This window comes from Watersipora subatra, chromosome 11 (genome assembly GCF_963576615.1).
Source record: "Watersipora subatra chromosome 11, tzWatSuba1.1, whole genome shotgun sequence".
Lineage (NCBI taxonomy): Eukaryota > Metazoa > Bryozoa > Gymnolaemata > Cheilostomatida > Watersiporidae > Watersipora > Watersipora subatra.
In genome coordinates this window covers 22,836,631-22,864,016 of record NC_088718.1, presented here as the reverse complement: position 1 = coordinate 22,864,016, position 27,386 = coordinate 22,836,631, and the positions used below count along the sequence as shown (strand labels likewise).

Sequence of the window (27,386 nt, the reverse complement as noted above, 5' to 3'; positions counted from 1 at the left end):
GCTCATTAAGGTTTTATTCAGCCAAAGTAATACCAAGAAATTGCACCAAAATTCCAGTCTTCATTTTAATGCAGATATGCCAGATTGCATTAAAATCTGCATGCTTGCTGACAGGAAAGAAAAGGAAAAGAGACAGTCGACACTGCATCATCTTAACAACCCTTTAGCAATATACTCAGAATGAATGATAGATTTCTTTCATTGATATTCATCATGTTTATCTTTGTAGGCCTAAATGAAAATGATGATCTGATGGTTGATGTTTGGAATCAGTTTTATTAATCCTTTTGCGATACTGACGATAGTGGCAGAGAGACTATTATGTTGCCACACGAACGGTTTTTATAAATTGATTTATGGTTGCTAATTGCCTTTTTTGTTTAATTTTTTACCAATAGTAAACTACAATATAGTACGTGTTATTGGCCTCTGTTGCGTTGTTGTTTGCGTGGGAAACATCGGCAGAGCGAATGGCGAATCATCAAACACTTTTACGTCCGCAACGTCTAGACAGCAATAGATTTACAGATTGAACCGTACCGATTTGCGGAACATAGGGCGTGCGGAACATCGGGCGTGCGGAACATAGACCTGTCACCAATTCCATTGCGCGCTCGAAGCGGAATATTACTACATGCTACATAATTACTAAACAGACGCAGTTCTTTGTATTTTTATTACCTATTTTGTACATGATCATCGTACAGAGCTTGCATGATTACTGAAATATGGTTGTTGATAACTCCTACTAGTGTCTCTCCATTGCCGTAGACCTTGTTACATGATATAAGACCTCGCATCACGATTACACACTAATTAATGAGTTAGCGTGCTGCGTAGCAGTCCACGAACTAATATTACGTACTGTGCTTTACCATCTTTGTTAGTTGTCAGAATTAAGTCACAAATGAAAGTATTTGTCAAATCGCTTTGTCACTGGTGTTACATAGTGAAACAAAATGGTTGCAAATATTATTAATTGTAGAGCCTCTACAGACTACAGTAGAGGGTTTACGGTTATTTCGTCATCTACTTGCCTTTTGCATCAATAACTGAGTGCATCATGTCAGGGATGACTTGGTTAGCTATAATACTTTGGGTGTTGTCATAATTTTTATTCAAGGTTGAAGCTGTTATGCTGATATATTTTAATTTCTACGTTGTTGTAATCTCTTAATTAAGGCACTGTCAAGAAAAAACTTGTTGTGTAAAAAGAACAGATTACACTGACAGCTGGTGTTGTATGTAACACGGAATTTTGGCTAACTTTGTGCTCAAAAACTTAATTTAAAGTTTCAAGAATTTTTTGAACTTCACTTGTTTCAAGTTTTTCAAAAGTGTATATATTATTTTGTTTGCTGATGAATCAAATTGTAAGTTGAAAATAAAAACATATTACTGTAGAATATGGCCGTCTGTAGGCCTACGAGGCAGATATGTAAAGCGTTGTATCGTCAAAGCAGGCTCTCAGTTTTCTCTGCTCAGCTTCTTCCAAACATCTCTAATTATCGTCAATTCAGCGAACAGTCCTGTTTAAACCGTAAGCTATTACGAATAATTTACAATTTATATGACAGGACTTCATAGTGCAATACCTTTGCTGTTATGAGGTATTTGTGCTTACAACGTAATCATTTGCTCAAGCAGGTTTACTTCCCGGTTTGAGATAGCAAGATGCATAGAATTTTATCTTTGTATGCTATTGTTTGCTCAAAGTATTGACAAAACATCATTTTAAACAACTGAATCATGGTTTCACATAATACATGATGATCTAATGTTGTTAACAGCGCTGCATGGTTTAAATGGTGAACAGAGGCATATATTTGATGTTGCACAGGAATTTGCAAACAATGAACTTGAACCACATATGAAAAGCTGGGATGAAGAGGTGATATATCTACCACAATTATTTCTTTTTCTCATATGTTATACAACTCTCTAATACTTACTGATATTTGCAAGATTGAGGGCAGTTGCGAGTTTCTCTGTCATTTTATTACAGGAAATATTGCCAAAAGCTGTGTTGCAGCAAGCGGGCCAGTTAGGATTTGGGGCCATTTATTGTGGAGAAGAGTTTGGAGGATCAGGCTTGTCTAGACTTGATGCCTCAGTTATATTTGAAGCCCTTTCTACTGGCTGCGTTAGCACTACAGCTTACATCAGTATACATAAGTGGGTACATATGTATTTGTTATGAACAGGTCTCTGATTGGTCCCTCAGCGTTTCACCATTTTATCTTTGCCCAATTTATATACTACAGTGTTTGCTCCTCATGTGTCTCTATATTACAGTGTGTGCTTTTCATGTGTCACTATATTACAGTGTGTGCTCCTCATGTGTCTCTATATTACAGTGTGTGCTCCTCATGTGTCTCTATATTACAGTGTGTGCTTTTCATGTGTCACTATATTACAGTGTGTGCTCCTCATGTGTCTCTATATTACAGTGTGTGCTTTTCATGTGTCACTATATTACAGTGTGTGCTCCTTATGTGTCACTATATTACAGTGTGTGCTTCTCATGTGTCTATATTACAGTGTGTGCTCCTCATGTGTCTCTATATTACAGTGTGTGCTCTTCATGTGTCTCTTTATTACAGTGTGTGCTCCTCATGTGTCTCTATATCACAGTGTGTGCTCTTCATGTGTCTCTATATTACCGTGTGTGCTCTTCATGTGTCTCTATATTACAGTGTGTGCTCCTCATGTGTCTCTATATTACAGTATGTGCTCCTCATGTGTCTCTTTATTACAGTGTGTGCTCCTCATGTGTCTCTATATTACAGTGTGTGCTCCTCATGTGTCACTATATTACAGCATGTGCGTATGGATCCTGGATACCTATGCTTCAGCTAATTTAAAACAAACACACATTCCCAGTCTCTCTAAAATGGAAAGGTTGGCATCTTACTGTCTTACTGAGCCAGGGGCTGGGAGTGATGCTGCCTCTTTGGCAACTACAGCTGTCAGAGAAGGGGAATACTTCATACTCAATGGGTCAAAGGTTGGTTATTTTTAATTTTGTTATAATTGTAGACATGTTTATTGCAATAAGAAGTGCTCGTCTTAAGCTTCGCTTAGATGTGAGGAAAAAATACTGCTTTTGAGGCGACTTGAACTCGTGACCTTTTGGTAGGTAGACCGACACTACTACCTGCACCAATTGGCTGCGATCAGCTACATAGAAATAGTACATAGAAATCATTGTGCACAGACTTACCACTAGACTTACTGTCTTGGTTTTGTTGGCACTCTTGATGATCTTTCACAGCATACTATACAGCCATGATATCAGTATTTATATAAAGTAATAAAACAATTACACAAACTTTAAAAATAATATTACTCTTTTATATTCTCATTTAACACTAAATTTGGTTTGCTTCTCTTGGTCTGTCTACTGATGTGAAACATATATATGATTTCGACCAATTTCTTTTCTCTCCATTACAGTCGTGTGTCTAATCTGGTGCAGCCACAATTTAGAAGCTAAGCTGAGCTTTTTCGTATTTGTAATGCGGCTAAATATTTATTTAAAATAAACTTTAAAATCCTTTAGGAATAAACTGCTGGCTTATGGAAACAAAATGAAATAAAAAAAATAGTGAAATAAAAATGGTAATGTTAACATGAAAGACATCATATCAATTCCGTGAAAAGGCAGCAAAGAGTTCCTCTTTCAACACAGAAATTTTCTATCTAGTTTCATCTTGAGACCGGCCATTGTCATATGGTTATCCGTTTGAAGAGGTATTGCTGAAATAGTCTGCAAGAAAAAGGGGTATTACAGCTTGTCGGCGAATGTTAGTACTGTACTTTTCGGACTATTGGCTGCTCCTTTTCTATGGCGTTTTGAGCCATGCAGCTTATAAAAGGGTGCGGCTATTCTGTCTTTTTTTATCACAGCTAGGGTGCACTGACTGGAATCTCCGGTCAGTGCGCCTCTAGCGGTGAAAGAAAAAACGAAACAATCCCTAACGGTACTGTTTGGTTAGGCACTAAGTTAAAAAGCATCAGTTAATACTGAACAGCGCCTAACAGCACTGTTCCGTATTAACCAGCAAAGTTGCTGCCGTGCTAAATAGCACCGTCCTGAGTTTTGCAGTCTATACAAAGGTGCGGCCTATGTATTGTTTTAATATTGTTTTTGAAAATAAAGCAGATGCGGCTTATATAGGGGTGTGGTTAATAGTCCGAAAAGTATGGTACATGTGAGTTTTTTGCAAAATATTCCAATTTATTTATATTCTACATTCATAGACCTATTAACTATACTTAATAGTTAATAGTATAGGTAATAGGTATATAGTATAGTTAATAGGTCTATGACTAATTAAATGCCCGGCATTATACGGGTAATATTTTAATTCATTGGGTAAATAATTATCCAATGAATTTTAACTCACCTGGTAAGTTAGTAAAATCTTTACTACAGTAAGAGCCGCGTCAAAAATTAGCTGAATAAACGTTACGTTATGTGCAAGGATCGATCGTGCTAATTGTTAACCCTAAGCATTTTGAGCGTATTTTAACCGATGTAATGCACTATTAATTCAGTGTATCTGAGTAGCCCATGTGACGCAATGGGTAAGATTGATGCCTCCAGAACTTGAGGCGTTGAGCTCAGATTTAGTATTACAAGCGTTTTTATTGTTAAACTTTATCGCTATAACTGGACAGATGAATGACAGACACTGAGATTTGTATATGCGTATTCTAGCGGATTGTCTGGCATTGCACGGGTATTAAAAATCAGCTTATAAACACTGACAGATAATGCAGTTGCCTGCCACTTGTCATTAGCCCGGCACATTGTCAATGACTAATTTGAATTGAATTGAAAACTTACTAATAAAAGCCGAGAGAGCAAGCTTTAGTGCTGTTGTGCCATAACATAATGCTGTGCGTATTGTTACTCACATGGCAACATATATCGCCCAATGCATCCATCAATCTCGTGTAGCCTAATTGGCAAGAAATTTGCTTGGTGAATGGGAGATCCCGAGATCAGACCCAGCATGAAAGAGAGATTTCATTCCTAATATTTAATAGCTATAACTGGACAAACTGAATGACACACATGCAGACAATCTTTGGGATTTGTATATGTACTAGCTGTACTAACCCCCCCCCCAATCCGTTGCCTGCGTAATAAACAAGTCTTTGGACAAAAGATCGATTTGTATTTAACATATAACAAAATTTGCCATTCTAACTTTCAAACTTCATATCATGAGAAAATGTTTTGTGCAGGTCAAATAAATTACAAAAAAAATAAAACAACTATGAAAGGGTTTAGATGTAAATGTGAAATAGTTAAATTAAGCTAAAGTTAAAGCTAAGCTAAAGCTAAATTAAGTCAGTTTTGCTACGATTACAATAAAAGATGATTTGGTAATGATACAATTAATACGAACTGAGGAAACAAAATAAACGTCCTGAATATGTTGAATTAATAATAACAATTCTTGCATAGAAGTGTGTATATAAAAAAGGTTACTGTTCCGCCAGATGTTTTCCATCAAAACTTTGAATTTGATGATACTGGTACCACTTGATATTCTTACAATGTAAAATTTAGATATCGGACTGTCTTTGTCTGAACGAACGGAGAGAGAATGTATAGGCCTTTCCTACAGAAATGCAATTGTCTGCGTGACAAGTATTACCTTCACCGATTTAGTAATCAAACCTCACGAAAAACCTAAATAGAAGTGTAACGATACATTTGAAATTGAAACGACGCATTTAAAAATTACAATTTAAAAAATAGGTAATAGTTGCAAAAAATTAGTTTTTAAACAACAAATGCAAAAGGTAATACTAGTTAATAATCAAAAGTGCCCATTTACTGTGTGCATACAGTATGCAGTATGTCATAAGAGGGATAGAATGCTAAGGACTGTAGCTCAGTGATTAAATGTGTGGTTTGACACTTGCAGTTGCAATCTCTGTGAGTTTAAATCCAGCATATCATATCATCAAATCATAGTACACACAGAAACCTTGAGGTTTATATATACATGTAGATAGATCATATCCACATCATACTCCACATGCAATTGAGTCTTTCCATTCCATATTTGTGCATAGGTGGTTTTTACCATGAGTGCTTTTGACTAGAAAAACCAACAGAGTTACAGTTTTGCGGATTTTTGCATTTTATATATGAGTGTAGCCTTTTCATTCGATTTACAGGCATTTATAAGCGGAGGGGGAGAGTCTGATGTCTACATAGTCATGTGTAGAACTGGAGGCCCTGGGGCTAAGGGCATCAGTTGTATTTTGGTAGAGAAGTGTTCAGCAGGACTGAGCTTCGGTGCAAAGGAGAAGAAGGTATGATTCAGCATTACTTGACTGCTACCACATTCCTATTGACTGATCTTTAACCACTTACCGTAAAACCACTATTTAAATGTCATGGCGCTCTATTTTTAAGCCTGCCCCTATAATGGCAGTTAAATAGAGGTGGTGCTCAATTAGGGGTTGCTGGTCTATTTTTCAAATAGTTTGTCAGCATTTTGGGAAGATTAATTTAACCTTTCTATGGGTGAAGTGAATATCGCCTATATTTTGCACTCACTCTCCTTCGGGCGGAGCAACATTACCTCATTGTATGCAATAGAGTTGCTAACTTACCTCTAATTTGCCAACGATCTCTAAATAGCTATGCATTGGGAAGCCGAGAAATATGTCTCTCTACCAGTTAATATTTATTGTTTGTAATTAACCTGCGATGATATTATAGCTTGTGCCCTGTTTTGCAATTTTTAGAGCGTCCAATGTCTTATTTCATTATAAATTTAGAGGCGTATTTTTGTTTTACAGCTGTATTTAATTATTTATATTTAATAATGCTGCGTAAAGGCTCATTGCATTATTGATATGTTTGCTACAGTGTGCAGTGAAAACTGACTTTTAATGTGCAATAGAAGAGAAGTTATGAGTGTTGATCCATTGTAAGCCGTGTGAAGATAATCGCAAGGACGCTATTAAATAATATGCTATAAATCTGCATATTTATAAGTTACACAATAATAATCTATCAAATTTTATGTCGAAAGACTTTTTATTACCCGGGCAAAGCCAGGCATTCAACTAGTATATATAAATCTCAGTGTCTGTTTTCACGATAAAGTTTCAAGAACAAAAAATCCACTTCACACTGGGATTGAACTTGGAACCTCTAGTTTTGCAGACAATTATCCATGAGACTACGCTCCCAAATGGCCATTCTAATAAATAATTGTATACATACTCATTACAACGGTTGAAATAGGCACGCTTAAAGCAATTGCAACAAGACTATTGGTTACTACTAACACGCTCGGAGATTATGATTGCGTGAGAGATCGGGACCCGTAATGTAATGATTATAAGCACTTATAAGCACAAGCTGACTTCAGATGGCAGATATGACTCTTTTTAAAATTGATATTTAGATTAGCTTAAGTTGCTAGCTTGAAGGTTGACTTGCAACGAAATTCACATTACAGTTATTTGATATGAAAGGATTCACCATGTCTTACTCTGTTGTGTCGTAGGTGCAGAATATGTGGAAATGTGATGACAAGCTCATATACCCAAAAAACGAACAGTTAATCGCAGCCACATGAGACCGCCATAGTTTGGATTCGCTTTCCAAAATGGCTCAAATGTGACGTAGTTGTGAGAGATGGTTTCTGTTTAGACTTTCATGCAACCTTATTCGTCGAAATGTTTTTACAACTATACTTCACGCATTCAATAAAACTATGTCTATTGTTCTTAAGCGTCTGTTTTATTGTCATTATAATGCTGTCACTTTTAGCAGTGACATCTTATAACTTACCGTAAAAATTCGTTCAATTATTTAGCCTTAGCTTGAAGGAGTACATATTATTATCTGATAATCATGACGAGCCTGTTGGTCACTTGTGATAATCGAATAGTGCTGCAGAAATTATTTGCGAAGTATTGGGTCACACGATCAGATTACGACTTGCCGATTAGACCAAACCGAAACAAAACTGTAAATTAGCGAGCATCTATATTTGATACGGGGTCTTCGGTAAAACCCGAAATGTTTGTCAAAAACTAGTGCTACGATAAGTTTTATATTGCGCTTTTTATTGGCCTTTCAATTCACGTGAGAACATCACGTGACAAGACAATAACCAAATTTCATGACTATGTCAGAGAAGTAAAGAGATTTCAATCTACGGCGGCTTTTCGTTTTTGAGCTTTTAAGAGCTTGTAATCACATTTCCACATATTTGTCACCTACAACACAACAGAGTAAGACATGGTGAATCTTTTGATACCAAATAACTGTAATGTGAATTTTGTTGCAAGTCAACCTTTAAGATTTGAACCTTATCTGATAATAATTTTATTACCAGCGCAACACCTAAAGCCAACACCGAGCAATAGTATTAGTATATATATATATAGTATATATATATATTATATTATACATTATATATAATATATATACTATATATATATATACTAGATGACGTATATATATATAAGGAAGGAAGCCATCAAGGAAACAGATATAGCAACTCGTAAACTGCTGACCATGCATGGAGCACTCCACCCAAAATCTGATACTACTAGATTGTATCTCTATAGGAAAGATGTCGGTAGGGGACTCAAAAATGTACAGCAGACAGTGAAAGAGGAAGAACAAAGCATCAAGCCTATGCAGCCTCCATGGCCCCTTCAGATAAGTTGCTAGCTTAATTTCAATTGGCTGCTCTGACAATGGAGCTTCGCCCTGATGATGGGGAAATTGACTGGCACATGAAACCTCTTCATGGTGCTTACCACCGACAAGTATCTAAGGTTGGCGATCTTCACCAGACATATATGGGCTAAACAAAGGGAATCTAACGACCAATACAGAGTCGCTTCTCATGGCAGCCCAGGAGCAAGTGCTCCCAACAAGGCAACTTCAAACAAAAATCTATCACACTAGATTCGCTCCTAGATGCAGATTGTGCAAAGATGCGCCTGAGACCATCCAACACATCATTGGTGTATGCAAGCAGCTAGCAGGAAATGCATACACTGAGCGGCATAATCATGTCGCAGGTGTTGTGTATAGAAGTATATGTGATGAGTATGGCCTTAATAAACCACAACACTGGTGGGACGCTCCTGGTAAGGTCAATGAAAATGACCGCGCTAAGATTCTCGGGGACTTCTACATCCGAACTGACAAACTTGTCCTAGCAAACCAACCAGATATAGTGGTGGTGGACAAGGAGAACAAGAGAGCTACTATAATAGATATAGCAGTACCCAATGACTACAATATAGCCAGCAAAGAAAAAGAGAAGGTAAATAAATATCTCCCTCTTGGAGAAGAGATTGAAAAATGCTGAGATGTAAGAACAACTGTAATTCCAGTAGTCATTGGGGCACTGGGCGCAATAACACCGGCGCTTAAAATGTGGCTTGCCCAGATACCAACAGCAATCAACTCAGGTGAGTTGCAGAAAAGTGCACTATTGGGAAAAGCTAAGATCTTGAGGCGAGTGCTCAAACTCCCAGGTCTCTGGTAGGAGACCCGAGTTACAGCAGTACCACCCATACGGGTTGACCGGGGTGAGGAAACAAATTTATATATATAAATATATACTAGCTAGTATGTATATATTCTCATCTAGAATACATATACAGTCAAACATGGATAACTCGAACTTCAAGGGACCGAGCAAAAGTGTTCGAATTATCAGAGCGTTCAAGTTATCAGAGCACTGTCACAAGTCCATATATTTACTTATTTATTAGTAGATACATGTACATATACAAACTATAATATAAATCAAAAGCACAAATGGCTTGTTTCAAATTAAATGCTTCTAATGTAAAGTTTAAAACGTTTTCATGAAAAAGTATAGAGATTTTTCTATCACTTGAGATTGGTTTGTTGTTTGAGGTGATGTTATTGCCAGGACGTTTTTCAGATTGACATTGGCAAAACTTGATCGTTGTTGAAATGCTCAAAAGAAAAGACATTTTTTTCTTTTGGGGTTTTACCCACGATCAATTTTGCCGTTTCTTCTTGAAGTTTATGCAGATTACCTTACTTTACCTGGGATTCGTTAAGAGCAACACTCCAAGGCAGTTCAATTAGAAGTTTTACGAGGTTTTACGGTACATTCTATATCACTCACGCTTTTTTAATAGATACTTATTGAATGTACACACGTATTCTGTGTTTAGGTCAAACGATGAATAGTTTTTTGTAGCTCAGACAACGTATATGTTTAATTACACCAATTTTAAGACGTTTTAAACATTCAACATTCCGACGTTGATTCAACACGGAATCAACGTCGGAAAACTATTCATCACGGGCTAGCCGGGTCACGCACTCAAGGATTTTCGCCACGCACATACAAAACAACATGCGATTTTTGTTTTGTATGTGCGTGGCGAAAATCCTTGCGCGCGTGACCCGGCTAGCCCGTGCTATTCATCGTATCGCAGTATAAATCAATTTTCACCAAACTTTTAGAAAAGTCGTTGACAAAAATATTTTGCCGATGGTGGTAATAACGACGCTTATGAATTATGAAAAGATGAAGTTTACCTCTATGGCTTTGAATAAGGTGATTTTCTAAAGCGATAACAACCGTTTCGGTAGCTGTTGGGCAAAAAAACAGTTCGAATTAACAGTGTCGAGTTCGAGTTATCTATAGCAATTTATCATTACGTGGGAACGGACCAAAGGAAATGTTCGAATTAACCATGTGTTCGAGCTATCCGTGGACGAGTTATCCATGTTTGACTGTATGTATATTCATGTAGTATATATATTATACTATATACGCTATATATATACTATGTAGCGCACCAGCTATCAAAGAGAACATAAAGATAAAAGGAAAAAAAGTAGATGAGGTAAAATAGAGTTTGAGGCGATATAAGAACCGATGTATATATTTACTGTAAAACCTTTATTTGAACACCATGGAACTCTATTTTTCAACTCTTTCCATATTAATAGTGACAGTCAAATAGAGGTGGTGTTTAAATAGAAGTTGGCATTGTATTTTATGAATAGCTCATCAGAATTTAGGAAATATAATTGTAACTATTTTACGGGCGAATCGAATGCCACATATATTTTGCACTCTCCTTCAGGTAGAGTGAAATTATCCCCTGGGATACAATAAATCTGCTAATCTTCCTCAAACTTCTCAAAGATCTCTAAATAAATATGCTTTGGAAGCCAAGAAATATCTTTACCAAGTGATATCTCTTGCATGCAATTAACCTGCAACGTTATTATAGCCTGTCTTGCAATTTGTTGGAGCCTTCAATTTTTTTATTTGATTCTAAATTTGAAGGCATATCTTTATTTTATAATTATATTTAATGATGTTGCATAAAAGCTTATTGCACTCATTGATATGTTTGCTTCGGTTTGCAGTCAAAACAGGCTTTTGTATGCAATAGAAGTGGAGTTTTGAGCGCTGATCCATTGTAAATCAAGTTAAGATAACCACAAGGATGATATCAAATAATACACTATAAATCTGCATATGTATAAGTTATACAATAATAATCTATAAATTGCTGCAAACACATATTCAGGAACAAGTGACAAGAACAAACCATATTTATAATACACGGAGAAACATTAATTAACATTTTTGAACCAAAAATATTTGCATCATTTACTCGGCCAGTAACGTTCTGAGTTTTACAATTGTTTTAGGTAGGCTGGAATAGTCAGCCCACCCGAGCTGTTATATTTGAAGATTGTGTGGTGCCAAGCAGCAATCTGATTGGAGCAGAAGGCCAAGGATTTAGTATAGCCATGAATGGCCTTAATGGAGGAAGGATAAACATAGGTTGGTTCTCAGTCTTTTGGCCAACATGGTTGGGCATATCAGGCCAACATGGTTAACGGAAAACCTTTTCTAATATGCTAATTAAAAACATTTTGTCGAAAATTAATGTTTCAGAAACATATAGTGTCACAAAATATATCATATCACAAGATTTAACAAATTGTGTAGATTTTAAATAGTTAATGTTTGTCGGTGTCTTAATTTAGTCTGCTTTGTAAGAATGTATCATTTTCCCTAGTATGAGGGCCAGTCAATAAATGTGACAAATTGGTTTATAAAAATAGTTTCTATTATACATGTAAGTATAACCTGACAATTTATTTGTATTTCCTACTATAATCTCCATGCACTGACACACTTTTACAAACTATAATCACCTGCACTAATACACACTTTTACATACCATAATCACCATGCACTGATACATACTTTTACATACCATAATCACCATGCACTGACACACACTTTTACATACCATAATCACCATGCACTGACACACACTTTTACATACCATAATCACCATGCACTGACACATACTTTTACATACCATAATCACCATGTACTGATACACACTTTTACATACTATAATCACCATGCACTGACACACACTTTTACATACCATAATCACCATGCACTGATACACACTTTTACATACCATAATCTCCATGCACTGACACACTTTTACATACAGTCATACTTCAACTTACGAGCTTAATGCGTTCCGAGACTGAGCTCGTATGTCAATTTACTTGCATGTTGGTGCAATTCATTTATATATAGAACAATTGAATATATATTGATTGGTTTCCATACTCTAAAAAAAGCAAATAAAACACTCAAAACAAGATGTTGTAACAGAAAGAACATGTTGGCTATTGTCCTTACGTACTACATGCTTTCAAAAAGCAACAAATAAAAAATAATGCAAGGAAATGTGATTAATTAAAATGTAAAATTAAATACATACAATAGCAGTTAACACTCGCATTCGCCAGGGAGGGAGATATAAGTTATCCTTCGTTACAACAGTTGACTTTGATAAATTTAGTTTTATCAAAGTGTTAAAAGACAAACTTGGAAGCAAACCTAAAAGCAAACTTTCATTTTCAACTAAACGTAATTAAAACTTCTTCGGCGTTCATAGTTTGAAATTTCTCGCTGGTTAGCGAGAAATTTTTCCTTTTTTTTCGCTTTCACGACTAGCCGGCCGTTTTAAGATAAACCTATCTAAGGACGTTTGCCCTTGTCGCCCTTGCAACATGTTGCGATTAGGACGAACACAGGTGTCGTCACAAATGGTTAACGCACGACCACTAGCCAACTTGTCCGAATGTATATTAAACAGTTTGGATAGATAGCGCCGGCCTTTTCACATAGCATCGTTTCAGTTACGTTGTCACCGGCCAATTGTTTGTCCAATGCCATCAGCGGTCGTGAAGATCGCTGCACCGTTTAGAAACTATGGTTAGTCCTTTTGCGAACTAAATGCCTGAATATAATCCTTCTGTTTGATAATTATGAATGTATTTCTGTCATATTGCCGAGCTATCTGAATCACGCATACACATTTCGCATATTTTTCAATACTTTTCCGTTTAATATCGACTGTTATCATTTGCTTTTTCTTTGTATTATCTTTCATTTTACTGGCAAACTTTCGGTCTACGCACAGTACTTTTAATTCACATAATTCTGCACAAAAAATCGTGCACAAAAAACACGGTACAACAGTATAACTTGAGCAGTTGAAAAATACAGAGTGGTGCTGTTCTAATAAAACACCTCTGGCATACTTGGCAACTGACTCAAGTGCTCGTATCTCAAACATGGCTCGTATGTTAGTGCTAAAACTTGCTTGAGAGCTGGCTCGTATCTCAAGTTTCTCGTACGTTGGAGCACTCATAAGTTGAAGTATTACTGTACTATAATCACCATGAACTGATACACACTTTTACATACTATAATCACCATGCACTGACACACACTTTTACATACCATAATCACTATGTACTGATACACACTTTTACATACTATAATCACCATGAACTGACACACACTTTTACATACCATAATCACCATGCACTGACACACACTTTTACATACTATAATCACCATGCACTGATACATACTTTTACATGCTATAATCACCATGCACTGATACATACTTTTACATACCATAATCACCATGCACTGACACACACTTTTACATACTATAATCACCATGCACTGATACATACTTTTACATGCTATAATCACCATGCACTGATACACACTTTTACATACCATAATCTCCACGCACTGACACATACTTTTACATACCATAATCACCATGAACTGATACACACTTTTACATACCATAATCACCATGCACTGATACACACTTTTACATACTATAATCACCATGCACTGACACACACTTTTACATACCATAATCACCATGCACTGATACATACTTTTACAAACTATAATCACCATGCACTGATACACACTTTTACATACCATAATCACCATGCACTGATACATACTTTTACATACCATAATCACCATGAACTGACACACACTTTTACATACCATAATCACCATGCACTGATACATACTTTTACATACCATAATCACCATGCACTGACACACACTTTTACATACTATAATCACCATGCACTGACACACACTTTTACATACCATAATCTCCATGCACTTACACACACTTTTACATACTATAATCACCATGCACTGATACATTCTTTTACATACTATAATCACCATGCACTGACACATACTTTTACATACCATAATCACCATGTACTGACACACACTTTTACATACCATAATCACCATGTACTGACACACACTTTTACATACCATAATCACCATGCACAGACACACACTTTTACATACCATAATCACCATGTACTGATACACACTTTTACATACCATAATCACCATGTACTGACACACACTTTTACATACCATAATAACCATGCACAGACACACACTTTTACATACCATAATTTCCATGCGCTGATACACACTTTTACATACTATAATCTCCATGTACTGACACACACTTTTACATACCATAATCTCCATGCACTGATACACATTTTTTTACATACCACAATCTCCATGCTCTAATACACACTTTTATATTCTATAATCACCATGCACTGACACACACTTTTACATACCATAATCTCCACGCACTGATACACACTTTTACATACCATATTCTCCATGCACTGACACACACTTTTACATACCATAATCACCATGCACTGATACACACTTTTACATACCATAATCTCCATGCACTGACACACACTTTTACATACCATAATCTCCATGCACTGACACACACTTTTACATACCATAATCTCCATGCACTGACAAACACTTTTACATACCATAATCTCCACGCACTGATACACACTTTTACATACCATAATCTCCATGCACTGACACACACTTTTACATACCATAATCACCATGCACTGACACACACTTTTACATACTTCCTCTCTTCTACTGTCACCTGTTTTCTACTGTCACCTCCTCTCTTCTACTGTCACCTCCTCTCCTTTACTGTCACCTGTTTTCTACTGTCACCCTCCTCTCATCTACTGTCACCTGTCTTCTACTGTCACCCTCCTTTCTTCTACTGTCACCCTCCTCCCTTCTACTGTCACATCCTCTCAGCCTGAACAAGCTCAATAGTTGCTTCAATCATGTTAGAGATTATTATATCAACAGGTCTACCTGATCCCTCTTCAAAATCATTACTGATTCTACCTTCTTTAAACAATTTAGCTAATTTGTAGACATTTTTTACGCTAAAACAGTCTTACTAAACTGAATAAACATTCACCAGGCTCCTTTATATCTCATTGGGTTTACACATATTAGCCACTAATAATTTAATAACTTATCTCAGGCTATGTCTTTGCCGGCAATTTCAGAAAGCCTCAAGCAAAGCATCACACGATCTTTAAAAAATCAAATGAATCATGAGTAGAGATTGTATAAATTTTCACACAACTTGGGATTTTACTTGTAATAGAACTTCATTTATTGAATGGAACCTTATTTATTGAATGGACTGAGTGGTTTCACCTACACTTTCTGAACATTCAGCAATCAGGTGGATCAATCAGGTTTTCGTAATTTCTAGTCATAGTATGAAACAGGTCACTGTAACCATACTTTGTAACCGTACGGCCTTTTCAAGTATAATGTTCGACTTTATGTTGATTCCAGCGAGTTGTTCCCTCGGTGCTGCACACAAGTCTATAGCACTTGCCAAAGACCATGTCTCCGTGCGCAACCAGTTTGGACAAACAATTGATAATTTTCAGGTATTTGTTATGCCTATGTCTATTTATCTATATATATTTCAATGTTTGTTCAGCCGTCTGTTTGTCCAACTATAGCTATAATGTTTTAAGAATGAGAATTATGCTTCGAACTGGATTTGAACTCACAATCACAACCTTCATTTCTGCGGGAACATCCGTTCACCCAATACACTCCACTGTCCAACTGGCTATACCATGGAATTACTTTGGCACATACTTAGAATGCATGCCAATCTTTCATGCTTCTTGGTTAAAAGCCTCAGCTAGCGTTACGTGTAAATCCATACCAGAAGAAAGAACTATTAAGCCTTCCCCGAAGAAAGATCTGTTAAGCCTTACCAGAAGAAAGATCTGTTAAGCCTTACCAGAAGAAAGCTTCGTTAAGCCTTACCAGAAGAAAAATCTGGTAAGCCTTACCCGAAGAAAAATCTGGTAAGCCTTACCCGAAGAAAAATCTGTTTAGCCATACCAGAAGAAAGATCTGTTGAGCCATACCAGAAGAAAGATCTGCTAAATCCTCACCAGAAGAAAGATTTGTTAAGCCTGACCAGAAGAAAGATCTGTAAAGCCATACCAGAAAAAAGATTTGGTAAGCCATACCAAAAGATAGATCTGGTAAGTAGAGATGCCCCGATTCTAATTTCACCAGCCGATTCAGATACACCGATTCTTATTGAAAAATAATCCTATTCAGATACCGATTCAGATCTTTTGTGTTGCATAGATAATTGTTAATTTTATTATGCAAAGAAAATATAAATACTGATGTATTTGTTTGTATTCATGGAAAAAAGATATACATGTATATTTAGTCACATACTGACATGATGACATGCCGTGCATCTAGTAACAAAACAGTCCATGTTTCATGTAATCTGCTATTAATAATGGTAATCACTGTTAGTCGTACAGCGTTCTTTGTGATAATGAATTCTCTCTTTTTTACTGCTGAACGAACTGCTGCGCCTGTACAAGTTGAGAGCAAATAAATATTTCTCTTAATTACCGTTAGGGATTCAATTATCTCAGCGAGACGTCTTTATCTTCCATCACTCTCGATGTAGCCTGTCATACTGAAGAAGGACTCACTTACCACAGATGATGGAGGACAGGCTAAATACCGATAGGCTACTGAGGTTATTTTATGCGATGCAAACGATACATCATATCATCAGGATCAAGAGAGATAGATAACTTGATGCATCGACTGCTCAAATTACTTTCGTAATGCTAGTACATAGAAATATTACACCGCATTCTTGTTTCCCATCATTGTGCTTTTGTTCGTGATTGGTTGCAATAAATCATATTGCGGTAATTGGGAAATACCGCACTTGGTGATTACGTCCTGACTAAAGCCAAAAGATTCCTCAGCTGTGTTGATGTTTATTAGGCTATAAAAATGAAATAGATTGCGTGACAGGCTCGGAATTTATTAGGTAAAAGTAAGAAACTTGCTGCTGAAGATTTTTTTATGAGTGTAGCAGGCTAAAATACGGTTTTCTGCTAAATAGTTTACCTGTAAAAAGTATCTGAAGTTTCCGATTTTTTAAGAAAAGATTGGCCGATGCCGATTCAGATACTTAACACCCATATCGGCACCGATTCCGATATTAAAATCGGGGCAACTTTACTGGTAAGCCATATCAGAAGAAAGATCTGTTAAGCTTTATCAGAAGAAAGATCTGTTAAGCCATACCGGAAGAAAGATCTGTTAAGCCTTACCAGAAGAAAAATCTGCTAAGCCTCACTAGAAGAAAGATCTGTCAACCTATGCCAGAAGAAAGATCTGGTAAGCCATACCAGAAGATAGATTTGCTAAGCCATATCAGAAGAAAGATCTGTTAAGCCTTATCTGAAGAAAGATTTGTTAAGCCATATCAGACGAAAGACCTGTTAAGCCTTATCAAAAAAAAGATCTGTTAAGCCTTACCAGCAGAAAGATCTGTTAAGCCTTACCAGAAGAAAGATCTGTTAAGCCTTACCAGAAGAAAGATCTGTAAAGCCATACCAGAAGAAAGATCAGGTAAGCCATACCAGAAGAAAGATATGTTAAGCTTTACCAAAAGAAAGATCTGTTAAGCCTGACGAGAAGAAATATCTGATAAGCCTTTCCAGAAAGAAGATCTGTAAAGCCTTACCAGAAGAAAGATCGGTTAAGCCTTAGCAAAAGAAAGATCTGTTAAGCCATACCAGAAGAAAAATCTGCTAAGCCTCACCAGAAGAAAGATTTGTTAAGCCATATCAGAAGAACGATCTGTTAAGCCTCACCAGAAGAAAGATCTGTTAAGCCTTATCAGAAGAAAGACCTGTTAAGCCTTACCAGAAGGAAGATCTGTTAAGCTATCCCAGAAGAAAGATATGTTAAGCTTTGCCAAAAGAAAGATCTGTTAAGCCTTACCAGAAGAAATATCTGTTAAGCCTTTCCAGAAAGAAGATCTGTAAAGCCTTACCAGAAGAAAGATCGGTTAAGCCTTAGCAAAAGAAAGATCTGTTAAGCCATACCAGAAGAAAAATCTGCTAAGCCTCACCAGAAGAAAGATTTGTTAAGCCATATCAGAAGAACGATCTGTTAAGCCTCACCAGAAGAAAGATCTGTTAAGCCTTATCAGAAGAAAGACCTGTTAAGCCTTACCAGAAGGAAGATCTGTTAAGCCATCCCAGAAGAAAGATATGTTAAGCTTTGCCAAAAGAAAGATCTGTTAAGCCTTACCAGAAGAAATATCTGTTAAGCCTTTCCAGAAAGAAGATCTGTAAAGCCTTACCAGAAGAAAGATCTGTTAAGCCATACCAGAAGAAAGATTTGTTAAGCCATACCAGAAGAAAGATCTGTTAAGCCATACCAGAAGAAAGATCTGTTAAGCCATACCAGAAAAAAGATCTGTTAAGCCATACCGCAATGCCGCGGTATGGTATAAATTACACAGAAATGAACACAGTACAATGCACCCTCGAGATACGATGTTGATCAGTTCCAAGGTTGGCATCGTATAGCAAAAAAATCATATGTAGGGGTATAGAAACCATTGTAATTACACAATGCAAAACAAATGGTAAAAATCGTTCAAAATTTTATAAAAATGTTGTACATATTGAAAATTAGTAACAAGATAGTATGTTAACTTTAGTAACTATAGTTACTTACAGTAGCTGCATTGTATTAAGTGCACTTAGTGAATATGATCTGCAAAACTGTAGAATACAACATCATGTGTGTACGAAATGCAGTACGCATGGTAAGGAGTTCTTACTACCAAGACCTACGTACAACATAAGCTTTTAATTCACTCCAAATATGTTTAGCTTTCTAAACACGCATTTAAAGCTAGTTAAAGCTGAGTTTCAGTGTGTGTTTTTAACTATTTCATTAAATTTTAACTTTTCATCACTAAAATCTTTTTGCTTCCCAACCTTTACTGTAGCCTTTAGCGAGCCTGGTTAAAACCTTTTTAAATCATAAAAGCGGTGCGTTGCATTTCTCAAAAGCGGCCTCTCGTACGATTGACCATATAATGGCCATCAAAAAATGAAGTTTTATTTACTATACAGTAGTGTACGCACATACCATTGGAGTAATGTGACTTGAGCTGTTGATCTAGATTATTATTTTTGGATCTGAAAAGCAGAAATTGCCAGGAAGGCACAACTTCGCTGCTGGTACAGAGAGTGCTCGAAGAAAATAAGCTAGCTTAGTGTGGATTATCACTTATTGCAGATGACGCTTGCTCGTGCACTGTAAATGCTGGTGCAGTGCAGAAAATTGCTAGCTAAAAAACATTTGTAAAAGGATTCAGAGAGGGTTGTACAGTAGTTTGTTTTGGATAAAACGTGCACAGATATCAATGTGCCCATACATACAGTGGTTTGCATGTATTTATACCCTAAAAGGCGTGGTTTTAGCATATTTTAGAAAGTAATATAGATGCGTCAACTATTTTGAGTAGCTAGTTATATATGAGTTACATACATACCATGATTTGTATTTACGTAGTAAAAAAAGGCCCATCTGCAAAGACATGGTTAAACAAGAAAAGAAAACATAAAATCAAAATTAATTACATAAAACAAAATGTATTGAACAAAGCAGAAAAAAAATGCAACACAAAAAAGATAAATGATATGTATTGTAGACCTACAGTAATGTTTTTTATGTACCAGTTCACATCAGTAAATTAACACTTAACACTTTTCAGCCAATGTAGGTTTTTATGTCTCTTCTACATCCCGAGTATTGCTTTCAACTCCTTCAAGTCGTCAGTAGTAAGCTCCTCCTTGTGCTTGCTTTAACGATTTTCTTATTTTTAATAATTGCAATTGTTGATTGGTTGCGAACATATTCTTTGGCAATATTAAGAATACAGGCGTCTTTTTTCTATTTATTTGTGACCTCCAACTCTGTTGTAGAAATCATTTTTCCTTTGTCTTGTAGAGGGACTGTAACGCTAAAAATGAATACTCGCTCTCAATTATGTGCTTTTCACAAAATTTCCCACATGGAACGCTGACCTAAGAGAAGTCGGTCATCATGTCTCTTCTAAACATTGTGAAATGTTTTCGGCAAATCGCATTTTGGTGTTTTTGTTATTTCGGCGTGCGTTATGAGCACACCGACCGCCAAATTTTAACTCGGGCAAAACTTTTCTTAAATTCGTATGGTGAAAGAAAATTCGTATAGCAAGGTGAAGATCTCACGATGTTCAACTTGGTAAGGTGAAAAAATCGTATATCAGGGTAATCGTATCTCGAGGGTGCACTGTAAATAGTAATAGCAGTGCGCAGACATAACCACCTTCATTTAAAAGTTGGAATAGTAAATATTGTATATGTTGATTAAAAATAAATCTTCTGTACAAAAACTCTTTCTGTTAACTGTTTCTATTTTCTATTAACATATTACACAGATGTTAACGAATTAACTGATAGTAACCCTTTGGCACTCTTATTATGGCCCGAAAAACAGCTCGTGGAAACGAAGATTTTGCTATCAATTTCTGTGAAAAAATTTCTTTTGTAAGGGCGATTGTTGGCCAATAAAATTTACTTTAAAACAACTTGGTGTATCACCTACTTTTCACAGCAACCACTATATGCATGTAAATACATGTAAGTGGAAAATGCATGTTGGAACATTCATAAATTAAGTGTATAGTTTCTAAAATGGTTACATGTGCATTGGTTTGACTCATAATTTGCCTTTTTAAATATGAGATTTGGATATTCAGTATTTTCACGGTATAAAGTTACAACACACGCGAATAAGTCTATCAGCAGGTATGTTTATCAGTGATATATGGGATGGTTGAGGATAACGCACTCCGGATGTTGATTTTTTAAGGATAAAGTTATTGTCTTATAAGCCTGGGTTACTATTATAGTAAATCTAAGAACTACAACTCGCATGTTTAGTCAAATTTCATTTAAAAATTAGCAACTGTTCATCAGTAGTAAGCCTATTAATCCTATTGAACCTACAATATATCACCGATAGATCGCCATTCTGTTTGAAATGCAGTAAAACATCTATGTGTTTCACTTGAAATATTATATTCACTGAAAGACCATTTGTAGTCGCTGTCACTGGCAGCCTATTTATCTGAGTAAAGATATCATCTCAGAACTTGAATACATAGTCTGAAAGCTCTCTTAGGGTCGATTTTGTAGTTTTTTCCCTGGTTAACTTCTATCACTATGTTTCCATGATGCGCAGTGCTTCGGAGTTGCGACCTCTCCGAATTATGGAAACGGCGTCTTCGCACTGAAATCACTGCACACTGGTCAGTGCGAAGGCAGGGCAAATTCGCAGCAAGGAAACGGCAATTGCGCAGCGGCTGCGCATAGCTCTCTTGTTGTGCAGGCAGATTCTTCGAGCGCCTTAGACTAGTACAAAAGTTATTCTGCTTATCTTTGTTTTTGCTATTCCGATATTTTTTCACTTAAATTTAATTATGGTCTGCTCCTACGAAGATGATGAAGTGATTACTTACTTTGACTTTGTTATCGATACCAACACTTTTCGAAAAATAGGTGGCAAGCCCTAAAGTAACATTTCAATAATCTATTACTGATATAAATATTTATCAAAAATATATTATTTGTAAAAATTGTGTTAAAGTTTGTAAAACATTGTGAATGTGTAAATCAAAGTATAATGACGACAAAATCATAAAAAAGACCTTTTCTGATATTCGGTACGCATGATCGATTCCGTGTATCCATCCAGCGATTCGATTTATACAATTTCACTTTTCTGGCTAATTTTCTGAAAACCACTGCGCAGCATGGAAACGTACAATCCCCTCGACTTCGGAGGAAGCTGCTTCGCAGTACTGCGAACCATGGAAACATAGTGTATGTTTGTACTTGTCATTTTTCAATCTTTATCTGTAACAACTGTACAGTCCTGTTCTTCTGTAGAATGTACAGTTTAAACTAGCTGAGATGTCAACAGCTCTTATAGCCTCTAGACTCATGATACGGCATGCCGCTGTGGCGCTTCAAGAAGACGCCCCTAATAAAGTACCTCTGTGCTCTGCAGCTAAACTATTTACAACAGAACACTGCTCGCAGGTACCCTATTTAGAACAAGTTAGACAGCATGCTGACTCTATGGCTATAGATATGTAGTAGTATTTACTGCTGACACTATGTCTATGGCTATAGGTATGTAGTAGTATTTAATGCTGACAATATGACTATGGCTATAGATATGTAGTAGTATTTAATGCTGACACTATGGCTATGGCTATAGATATGTAGTAGTATTTAATGCTGACACTACGTCTATAGAGATGTAGTAGTATTTAATGCTGACAATATGACTATGGCTATAGATATGTAGTAGTATTCAATGCTGACACTATGGCTATGGCTATAGATATGTAGTAGTATTTAATGCTGACACTATGGCTATAGATATGTAGTAGTATTTAATGCTGACACTATGTCTATAGATATGTAGTAGTATTTAATGCTGACGCTATGGCTATAGATATGTAGTAGTATTTAATGCTGACACTATGGCTATAGATATGTAGTAGTATTTAATGCTGACACTATGGCTATAGATATGCAGCTCAGCCCTGCAGCTGTTTGGAGGTTACGGTTACCTCAAGGACTACCCAATACAACAGTTTTGGAGAGACGTGAGAGTTCATGAAATTCTAGAAGGTTAGTTTTGCTTCAGTTTAAACTTATTTAGTTTCTGCTTGTTGTTTACTGATCTTTTCACAGAGCTGGTGAAAATATTCACAGTAAAACAACCTTAAATTTTTACTACTTGGCAGCCAGTTGACTGCAGCACGCCCTAGGAAGTAAACACATATTTTTAGTTTGATAAACAAAATATATAATAGTGAAACCTTCAACTTAGTATCAACTTAGTTCAAATAGTTTGATTATTCTAAGGCTTGTTAGCTATTATTCGTTAACCGTGTTGCCTTCAAGTACTGACAGCATATAGCTTGCATATCGCTATATGACTTAAATTTCGCTGGCAAAGACCCAAGACTTGTGTTATTATCAAACTGATAGTAACACGAGTCTTGGTCATTTTAAAGTTCATTTTAGGTTTATTTGAGATTATTGATAAAAGACAATTGATAAAAAGAAAATGAAAAATAGCATATTTCTAGCCTCATGTTGGTACAGTGCACCCTTGAAATACGATGTCGATCTGTTCCAGGGTTGGCATCCTATGGTGAAAATTCGTATTCAAGGGTATCGAGACCATTACAATTATACAATGCAAACATCCCCTGGTAAAAATTGTCAAAATTTTATAAAAATGTGTACGCGTTGGAAATTAGCACCAAAGCAGTATGTTAACTTTAGCAATTATAGTAACTTACAGTAACTGTTTTGTATTTAGCGTATTTTAATGGTTATGATCTGCAATAAAATGCAAAATTATAAATGTGTTTACCAAATGCAGTACGTACAGTAAGGAGTTTTTACCTTCAAAAGGTACGCATAACATAAACTTGGAATTCATTTCAAACAAGTTCAGCTTGCTAAACCCACACTCAAAACTAAGTTTTAGTATGTATTTTGAACTATTCTACTTATTTTCAACTTGTTATCATGAAATTTTGTTGCTCATAAGTTTCTGTTTGACTGAGTGATGCCGTTCTCATCGATAGACTGAGTGATGCTGTTCCTATCGATAGACTGAGTGATGCTATTCTCATCGATAGACTGAGTGATGCTGTTCTCATCGATAGATTGAGTGATGCTGTTCTCATCGAAGGTACTGAGTTATGCTGTTCTCATCGATAGACTGAGTGATGCTGTTCTCATCGATAGACTGAGTGATGCCGTTCTCATCGATAGACTGAGTGATGCTGTTCTCATCGAAGGTACTGAGCGATGCTGTTCTCTTCGAAGGTATTGAGTAATGCTGTTCTCATCGATAGACTGAGTGATGCTGTTCTCATCGATAGACTAAGTGATGCTGTTCTCATCGATAGACTGAGCGATGCTGTTCTCATCGATAGACTGAGCGATGCAGTTCTCATCGAAGGTATTGAGTGATGTTGTTCTCATCAATAGACTGAGTGATGCTGTTCTCATCGATCGACTGAGTGATGCTGTTCTCAACGATAGACTGAATGATGCCGTTCTCATCGATAGACTGAGTGTGCCGTTCTCATCGATAGACTGAGTGATGCTGTTTTCATCGATAGACTGAGCGATACTGTTCTCATCGAAGGTATTGAGTGATGCTGTTCTCATCGATAGACTGAGTGATGCTGTTCTCATCGATAGACTAAGTGATGCTGTTCTCATCGATAGACTGAGCGATGCTGTTCTCATCGATAGACTGAGCGATGCAGTTCTCATCGAAGGTATTGAGTGATGCTGTTCTCATCGATAGACTGAGTGATGCTGTTCCCATCGATAGACTAAGTGATGCTGTTCTCATCGATAGACTGAGCGATGCTGTTCTCATCGATAGACTGAGCGATGCAGTTCTCATCGAAGGTATTGAGTGATGTTGTTCTCATCAATAGACTGAGTGATGCTGTTCTCATCGATCGACTGAGTGATGCTGTTCTCAACGATAGACTGAATGATGCCGTTCTCATCGATAGACTGAGTGATGCCGTTCTCATCGATAGACTGAGTGATGCTGTTTTCATCGATAGACTGAGCGATACTGTTCTCATCGAAGGTATTGAGTGATGCTGTTCTCATCAATAGACTGAGTGATGCCGTTCTCATCGATAGACTGAGTGATGCTGTTCTCATCGATAGACTGAATGATGCTGTTCTCATCGATAGACTAAGTGATGCTGTTCTCATCGATAGACTGAGTGATGCCGTTCTCATCAATAGACTGAGTGATGCTGTTCTCATCGATAGACTGAGTGATGCCGTTCTCATCGATAGACTGAGTGATGCTGTTCTCATCGATAGACTGAGCGATGCCGTTCTCATCGATAGACTGAGTGATGCTGTTCTCATCGATAGACTGAGTGATGCTGTTCTCATCGAAGGTATTGAGTGATGCTGTTCTCATCAATAGACTGAGTGATGCTGTTCTCGTCGATAGACTGAGTGATGCTGTTCTCATCGATAGACTGAGTGATGCCGTTCTCATCGATAGACTGAGTGATGCTGTTCTCATTGATAGACTGAGTGATGCCGTTCTCATCGATAGACTGAGTGATGCTGTTCTCATCGAAGGTACTGAGCGATGCTGTTCTCATCGAAGGTATTGAGTGATGTTGTTCTCATCAATAGACTGAGTGATGCTGTTCTCATCGATAGACTGAGTGATGCTGTTCTCATCGATAGACTGAGTGATGCTGTTCTCATCGAAGGTATTGAGTGATGCTGTTCTCATCAATAGGCTGAGTGATGCTGTTCTCATCGATAGACTGAGTGATGCTGTTCTCATCGATAGACTGAGTGATGCCGTTCTCATCGATAGACTGAGTGATGCTGTTCTCATTGATAGACTGAGTGATGCCGTTCTCATCGATAGACTGAGTGATGCTGTTCTCATCGAAGGTACTGAGCGATGCTGTTCTCTTCGAAGGTATTGAGTGATGCTGTTCTCATCGATAGACTGAGTGATGCTGTTCTCATCGATAGACTAAGTGATGCTGTTCTCATCGATTGACTGAGCGATGCTGTTCTCATCGATAGACTGAGCGATGCAGTTCTCATCGAAGGTATTGAGTGATGTTGTTCTCATCAATAGACTGAGTGATGCTGTTCTCATCGATAGACTGAGTGATGCTGTTCTCATCGAAGGTACTGAGTGATGTTGTTCTCATCGATAGACTGAGTGATGCTGTTCTCATCGATAGACTGAGTGATGATGTTGTAAGCGGCCTTTCGCATACTTGACCACTCGCATACTGATGCGAGTGATGCTGTTCTGATGCGACTGATGCGAGACGGGTAGCGATGGCCGGGGGGCACATCGCTACCCGTCTCGTAAGCTCATATCTCAAAGTTGTCATGTATCTCAAGGCAAAAGTTTACTTGGAACCTCTTTGTATCTCCAATTTTTTGTATTTTGGGACCTCGTCTTACGCCATCTAATATTTTGTAGGTACAAATGAGATGATGAGACTGATTATAGCCAGGAATGTCCTTGGCTAGTTGGGGTGTGTACAAGTATTTCTCTCCACTGTTTGGGTACTCGGTCTGTTTAAGCTTTACTCAATGTTGACTCTCTGTCAGAAATAATATGACACTATTTTTACATGTCTTGAATATTTCAGGTTTTCTGCTTTTTTATGTTAATTGGAGGCTGAATTCTCATACATTGTGTTAAAATCTCTGATTTTTTTCTTTATCGAATTGTTCTGTTTATTTCTAAGAAATATGTACCATAATTTATGTTTGTATAGATATACATATAACATTTGATGTGCCTTATGTGATGCATGCATGCTATGGTCACAGTGTCATGAATACTATAGCGTGCAAGCTGATAGAGGTGAGAGAGATTGTGCACACTTGTCCAATCTTTACACAGGTTCTACGAGCCTGTGTAAAGAGTTGAATCTTTACTTCTTGAATCTTTACGAACCCGTGTAAAGATTCCAATCTCACGTCAATCACTTTCTTCATATTTGATGAAATAACTTCTCTAAGTCAATCGCTTAGCCTGGTTCGTTAGTTTATGTGGTCATTCAATAGTTGTTGAACCCTTTCACTGCCATAGACG

At 36.9% G+C, this 27,386-nt stretch overlaps 1 protein-coding gene across 1 annotated transcript; it reads left to right on the top strand.

Annotated features, from left to right (window-relative positions):
- Window positions 1–1,061: 1,061 nt before the first annotated feature.
- On the top strand, window positions 1,062–27,150 carry LOC137408732 (isobutyryl-CoA dehydrogenase, mitochondrial-like). The gene is made up of 11 exons (XM_068095311.1): window positions 1,062–1,080; window positions 1,405–1,540; window positions 1,791–1,891; window positions 2,006–2,175; window positions 2,821–3,007; window positions 6,202–6,339; window positions 11,720–11,855; window positions 16,107–16,204; window positions 22,619–22,771; window positions 23,269–23,371; window positions 26,766–27,150. Exons 2-11 carry the CDS (start codon window positions 1,408–1,410, stop codon window positions 26,813–26,815), a joined length of 1,269 nt encoding a protein of 422 aa, XP_067951412.1. The 5' UTR covers window positions 1,062–1,080; window positions 1,405–1,407; the 3' UTR covers window positions 26,816–27,150.
- Window positions 27,151–27,386: the final 236 nt, after the last annotated feature.